The 7,500-nt window shown below is 40.5% G+C and overlaps 1 protein-coding gene across 1 annotated transcript in view; it reads left to right on the top strand.

The window, feature by feature from the left end:
- LOC119597309 overlaps window positions 1–7,500 on the top strand; it is an 88,539-nt gene that overhangs the window by 71,509 nt on the left and 9,530 nt on the right. The window contains exon 6 of the mRNA XM_037946854.1: window positions 6,610–6,719. Coding sequence (XP_037802782.1) covers window positions 6,610–6,716 — 107 coding nt within the window. The 3' untranslated portion in view covers window positions 6,717–6,719. The remainder of the gene's footprint in view (window positions 1–6,609; window positions 6,720–7,500) is intronic.

The following is a 7,500-nucleotide window of genomic DNA, read 5'->3' on the forward strand; positions in this document are numbered from 1 at the left end:
AAGATGAGTGATGGTGAAATTGTAGATATCGTATTATATATGATAGCGACGATCATTATCAATTATTTGGGCTGAATGAGGTTAGTGAGTGATGATGAACTTTGTATACATGGTATTAGCAATGATAATTGTATCTTTCGTGGTTATAGTGAGTTGACGATTATATTTTTATAGCCTTAATGGTGACAATAGCGAATGGGGAGGGCGAATGATTGTGAATTGTGTATACATCGGATTGCACATGCTATCAATACAAATTTTAATACTGAGAATTCAGGAAAGTAAATTCTTACAACAGGATTATATCTGTATATAAATTTCTGTCACACGATAGGTGTAAATTGAGGAAGGGAAAGAGAAGAGAAGAGAGAGAGAGAGAGAGAGAGAGAGAGAGAGAGAGAGAGAGAGAGAGAGAGAGAGAGAGAGCGAGAGAGAGAGAGAGAGAGAGACAGACAGACAGACAGACAGACAGACAGACAGAGACAAACAGAAATAGAAGCAGAGAAAAAGACAGAAGTAAAGACAGATATGTGAGTGAGTCTGCGTATGTATGAATGTATGCTTACCTGTCTATACATGCGTATGTGTAAGCACTTGAAAATCGTCCAGCCAAGCTTCATTGGGTTTCATTAAGAGAATGACCCGCGTCTTAAGAACCTCCCTCAGGATCTACGCGCGACCGTCAGCGCCTTCCGCGCATCTTGAAGACGCCCCGAAAGGCTTTTGAAGAAGTGCTGTCAAGTTGCTCACCGGATCATCCTTCGCTGCGTCTGTTGTTTAGAATGTCGCTTCTGGTTTGTTGTTCTTTTTTATTTATTTATTTATTTATTTATTTATCTATTTGTTTATTTATTTTTAGAACTTTCGTATATAGGACATGTGAGTTTGTGTGTTTGTGTGTGTGGGTCTGAGAGAGAGACAGAGAGAAAGAGAGAGAGAGAGAGAGAGAGAGAGAGAGAGAGAGAGAGAGAGAGAGATAGAGAGAGAGAGAGAGAGTCTAAATGCGTGTGTGTGTGTATGTGTGTGCGTCAACGAATATGTATATGAGACTGTGCGCATGTATATTTCTGTGTATAGGTCAGTATATACAGATGTTTCTTTTTCTGTAAGGATCAGAAAAAAAAATCATACATGTTGGCGATTCAGTTGAGTGCGATGAGCATGGCAAGACAGCAATGGCAACTATGGCAAGTGAGTGGACGTTCCGCCAAAAAAGCTTAATGTAGTGTTCACTTTTTTCCTCCTTTTTCCTAGCTCCTGCATTATGTAATCGCATCAGTACATTCATGCGGAAGTGTTGAATGTCAGTGCCAGGCTCTTGCCTATTTCTTAGATAAAAAGAGCGAAAATAAACGAAAGAGAAGAGAAGAGAGATATATAAAGAGGGAGAGAGAGAGAGAAAGAGAGAGAGAGAGAGAGAGAGAGAGAGGGGGGGGGGGGGTCTCTCTTTTGAACAATAGAACAAAATGAAAGGGGATTTTTTCTGTTCTCTGTATGGACTTTGGGCAGTTGAAAAGAAAATATGTTTTGCTGGTAGAATTGTGTGATGTTTTCCTGCTTTATTTATTTGTGTACTTTTTTATCACTATCACCTAGTACATAAAGATAGGTATGTAATCATGCGTCTGTGCACATGTGTGTGTGTGTGTGTGTGTGTGTGTGTGTGTGTGTGTGTGTGTGTGTGTGTATGTGTGTGTGTGTATGTGTGCGTGCACGTGTGTGGTGTGTGTGTGTGGTGTGTGTGTATGTGTGTGTGTGTGTGTGTGTGTGTGTGTGTGTGTGTGTGTGTGTGGTGTGTGTGTGTGTGTGTGTGTGTGTGTGTGTGTGTGTGTTTACTGTAACAATTTTCTACGTGTGCGTATCTGTGTGTGTATGTACGTATGTGCGTGTATGTGTTGGGCATGTGTGTTATTACATTCATCATCCTCATCACCGTTTTTATTGCTTTTATCTATATAACTGATATTTTTTATCATAACCCTTTTCCTTATGACTATTATCCCCTTCATTATTATTACCTCCACGCGCGCAATATGAATAGCCTGTACATCACCCCATCTCTCATTTTTTTTTACATTCGTTTCTCTCTCTCTCTCTCTCTCTCTCTCTCTCTCTCTCTCTCTCTCTCTCTCTCTCTCTCTCTCTCTCTCTCTCTCTCTCCTTCTTCTCTTCTCTTCTCTTCCCTCTCTGCCTCTCTTTTCTCTCTCTTTCTCTCTCCATGCATCCTCTGCTTCCCTAACTAGCCCCAGACCCTCTAAATATAGCCTAGTCCTCCCTCGTAATTCTCACCGTCGTGTCTTTTCTCTCCCTTTCTCTTTGCTTCCCTGACTGACTTAGTGACTGTCTGACGGCCATAAAGTCACCAGTTCTCTCTCGTAAATTTCTGCCTCAAAGTCGATCCTCTTTTGGCCAATTTTCTTTTTTCTTCGTCACTATTTTTTTTTCTCTTGGATATATAGAAGGAAATTTGTCGAGGAAACATCCTGAAATTTTGGGATTTTGTCGACGATGGTGGGAGAGGGGGAGGGGTGGGAGGGAGGGAGGAAGGGGGAGACAGAGAGGGAGGGGAGAGAGGGAGGGAAGAAGGGGGGAGACAAAGAGGGAGGGAGAGAGTGAGAGAAAGTGAAGGAGGGAGGAGGGGAAGGAAAAGGAAGGAGGGAGGGAGGAAGGGAGGGAAGAAGGGAGAGGAGGAAGGGAGGGAGACTGGGAAGCAGGTGTAGAGAGAGGGAAGAAGGAATGGATGGAGAAAAACAAAGATGGAGAGAGAAAGAGGAAAGAGGGCGAAAGAGACAGAGCGAGGGAAGGGAATGGAAGAAAAACAGACAGAAATAGACAGAGAAACAAGGAGAAACCTATAGATAAGAGAAAATAGATAAAACAGTATAGAAATAGGAGCGTAAGAGCGAGGTCAGCAAAGGTCGAATTCCAGAGCGAGGGTGAAGGTTCCCCTCCCCCTACACCTACCCTCACCCCCCCTACCTCGCATTCCAGACCTAAAAGAGAGAGAGAAAAAAAGGCAGTAGAGGGTGACTAAGGGAAGGAGGGAAGTGGTGAGGGGAAGAGGATGGAATATAAGATGAAAGGAAGAAGTGGGGATAAAGAGAGAGAAAGGAAGAAGTGGGGATAAAGAGAGTAAAAGGAAGAAGTTGGGGATAAAGAGAGTGAAATGAAGAAGTGGGGATAAAGAGAGTGAAATGAAGAAGTGGGGATAAAGAGAGAGAAAGGAAGAAGTGGGGATAAAGAGAGAGAAAGGAAGAAGTGGGGATAAAGAGAGTGAAAGGAAGAAGTGGGGATAAAGAGAGTGAAAGGAAGAAGTGGGGATAAAGAGAGAGAAAGGAAGAAGTGAGGATAAAGAGATGAAAGGAAGAAGTGAGGATAAGAGAGGAAAGGAAAGTGGGATAAAGAGAGTGAAAGGAGAAGTGAGGATAAAGAGAGAGAAAGGAAGAAGTGGGGATAAAGAGAGTAAAAGGAAGAAGTTGGGAGGGGTAATGGGTGGGAAGAAGAGAGAGGGATAAAGGCTCAGAGAAAGAGGAATGAATATAGAATAAAAAGAAAAGGAAAGGATAAACAGTGAAAAGAACAGGGTGACATAAAGGAGGGAGGAAGAAGGAGGGATAAAGAGGGGAGGAGGAAAAGAGAGGGATAAAAGCTGAGAGAAAGAGATCGAAAGAAAGGAAAAACGAGAAGATGAATAGTGAGAGGAAAAAGAGAAGAAGGAAGGGGAATAACAGTGAAAGGAAGATAATGGATGAAGGAAGAGGAAGGAATAAGGAAAGGAGGGAAGAAAACGGAGGAAATAGCAGAAGGAAAAGAAGACAGAAGAGAGCGGAAGACGAAGGAACAAGAGATAAAGGATAAGTAGTTAGCGAACAGGAAGTAAAAGGAAATAAATAGAGCAAAAAAGGAATAAAAAAGAGAGAAAATGGAATTTAAAAATAAATAAAAAATAAGTGGAGGGAGGAAAAGTGGAAGGAAGGGAGGGAGAGAAGGATGGAGGGAGGGGGGGAGAGGGGGAGGGAGGGAGGGAGGGAGAGGGGGAGGGAGGGAGGGAGGGAGAGGGGGAGGGAGAGGGGGAGGGAGGGAGGGAAAGAAGAAAGGAGGGTTAGAAAGAAGAAGTAAAGGGAGGGAAAAGAGAGACAAGGAGAAAGAGAGAAGAAAGACTAGAGTGAGGACGATAAGAAATATAAAAGGAAGGAAAGAAGAGATAGAAAGAGAAAGAGAAGTAGGAAATATAGAAGAGAAATAAAAAAGGAAGAAGAGAAGAAAATAAAGAGTGAAGAGGGAAAGCGGGGATGAGTAAAGAGAAAGAGTGCAAGGCGAGAGGGAAGGAAGGAGGGAAATAGAGAAAAAAAAAAAGAGAGAGAAAGGGAAGGACAGAAGGAGAGCGAAGGAAAGATAGAAAATAATAGGACAAAGAAAATACAGGAAATGAGGACAATATACAATATGAATATGAATACAAATAACAGGAATTTGTATAGATAACCGGAATAGAAGAGGAGGGAGAAAAAACGATAAAAAACAGAGAAGTGAATGGGAGGAAAATTTAAACGCCTATAACAGGTTAAGCAGAATAAGATTTAAAAAAAAACTGAAAGATAGAATCAGAATGAAAAGACATATACTGGAAAGAACGAAAGAAATAAGAAGTGCAGAGAAGAAAAATAAAAAGGAGAATGAAGGAGACTAATAATTATCCCAAATTTTCTCCCTCCATCATAACGTGAGATCACTTGTAGGCCTAATAAGCTTCAAGGAGGGAAAATGAAGGGGAGCTTCAGGGAGAGAGGGAGGGAGAGGGTGGGAGGAGGGGGAGGGAGGAGGGGGGAGGAAGAGGGGGGGGGGAGAGAGGGAGGGAGGGTGGGAGGAGGGGAGGGAGGAGTGGGGGGAGGAAGAGGAGGGAGGGGGAGAGAGGGAGGGAGAGGGTGGGAGGAGGGGGAGGGAGGAGGGGGAGGGAGAGAAAGGGAGGAGGCAGAAGAGGGAGGGAGAAGGAGGAAGAGGAGGAAGGGAGGGGGAGAGGAGGAGGAGGGAGACAAGGGAGAGAGGGAGAGAGAAGGAGGAAGAGAAAGGAGGGAGGGAGAGAAGAAAGAAGAGGAGGGAGGGAGGAGAGTAAGAGGAAAAAGAGGGAGGGGAGTAGGAGGAAGAATGGGTGAAGGAGGGGGAAGAAAAGTAGAAGGAGGGGGAATTTGTGATGGTAAAGGCAGGTGATAAAGAAGGAAGATGCTATTATAACTGGGAATGAGGAGAAGGGGAAATGAAGGAGGGAAGTAGGAATGAAGGAGGAGGAAGAGGAGGAAGAGAAAGGGATGATGGCAAGGAAGGATGAGGTAAGGAAGGAGGTTATTTGGCGGGGAAAAGAAGAAAAAGGGAAAGAAGGAGAAGGAAGAAAGAGGTAAGTGGTAAAATAGAAAAAGTAGGAGGGAAGAGAAGAGAAGAGAAAGGGAAGAAGGAGGTGGGGGAGTGGGGACAAATAAGGAGGAAAGCTAAGATAATAAGAAGAAAAAGAGAAGAAGTAAAGTAGGAGGAATAATCAAAACAACAAAAAGAAAAAAAGGAGGGAGGAGGAGAAGGAGAAAAAAAATTAAAAGAGGGGAGGATGAGACGCCGTTCTCGCCTCCGTGTAGGCCTAAAGGTCCTTTTATCCGACTTATCCACTAAAGGGAGTAAACTTAATAAGAAGTGGAAGCCTTAAGATTACACTAAGTAACACCCTGCCCAACTTTGTCATAAGGGGGAATACTGCGAGGCCAAGAATACTGAAAAACCTCCTGTGCCATAGTGGCTGTTTTTTCTCTTTTTTTTATGTCGTATATTTTGGTATATTTTACTTCTAATTCTTCTTCTTCTTCTTCTTCTTCTTCTTCTCTTTCTTCTTCTTCTTGGTCGGATTTTAAATTTTGCTTTTATTGGTGTCTTTAAACCTGATTTTCTATTTTTTTTTTCTTCGTCTTGGTCGGGTTTTTAAATCTTCTTTTATTGGTGTTTTTAAACCTGAATATGTATGAAGAGGCTCCTTAAATAGTGTTGTAAAACCTATCTAGGCTAAGAAATGATACGTCTATCAAACTAAAGCACTGAATATTAGCTTTCAGATATTTTCAGATCCTTATGTAAGCCAAGATAATCGTACCTGCTTGCTCCGGTCTTCTCGGAGTTATAATGCATATAGACTGTGTATGTGTGTGTATGTATATATATATATATATATATATATATATATATATATATATATATATATATATATATATATATATATATATATCCTTTTTTTATCTTTATTACACACACAAAAAATATGCTTATATATATATATATATATATATATATATATATATATATATATATATATATATATATATATATATATATATATATATATATATATATATATATATATATATATATATATATATATATATAAGCATATTTTTGTGTGTGTGTGTAAAAAAAAAGAAAAAAAAGGGATGACAATAAAATATAACATGCATAAATATCCCATCTACACATAACCTTATAAACTTGCTCTCCCCAAACCATAAAAAAAAAGTAAAAAAGAGAAAAGTTTAATAGACCTAAGCTAACCAAGCCTACCCTTTTCCCCGTGTTCCCTCAGGCGGTATGCTCATAGGCCTAGGCTTCCTCCACCTCCTGCTGGTGTACAAGAAGAAGCTGGAAGCGAAGGAAGCCCTGTTGGAAGCCAAGGAAGATTCCTATGACAGGTGAGACGAATTTCGATTTTCTACAGTGTTATGTTCTGTTGTTTATGTCTTAAATGTGGATAAATGATAAATGATAAATACATCTCGCCTCATTTTTATATCCTTTCTTAATTGGAATGTTTACCTAATAAATATATTGTTGTTATTGTTAGTAAATAACACGAATAAAAGATGAATGATAGATTATAAACTTTTATTGATAAGTTAAGTTAAGTAAGTTTATTTACCACCCTGGCTATCTGCTCAGGCGTGGGCAATCATGATTACAGTTTTACATATATCTGACATTGTACAGTAGTCTGTAACTACTGTAGTTGTACAAGGTAAAATAGAAATATAAATCATACATCATACAAAAATTATTACTTACATATGCTTTTGCCACTGTGTTTGAATAACACTGTTATTTGCTTACGGTAGTTCTCACATAGTAAATTTAGGGTATAGTACGAGTATATCTTCCAATGTATCAGATGAAATGAAATATTCACATAGTTCTTTATACCTCATGTTAGGTGGTCTGAAAGGCTGTATCACATGACATTCCGAGATATAGTGCTCAAGCGTTCGTTTGTTTTCTTCGTTACACAGTCTACATCTAGATTCATCTGCACTTCTTGCACCGTGCAGTTGCCAGTACATTCTGTAACCTAAACGTATTCTGGCAATAACCACGTCACACTGTCTGGTTTGACTTCGGTGCCACCCATAGGAAGGCTTGCCATCTCTATACTGATCGTAGTGCCTTATGGTACAGCTTTCAGGCCTTTGAGTGTTAATC

This window comes from Penaeus monodon, chromosome 39 (genome assembly GCF_015228065.2).
Source record: "Penaeus monodon isolate SGIC_2016 chromosome 39, NSTDA_Pmon_1, whole genome shotgun sequence".
NCBI lineage: Eukaryota > Metazoa > Arthropoda > Malacostraca > Decapoda > Penaeidae > Penaeus > Penaeus monodon.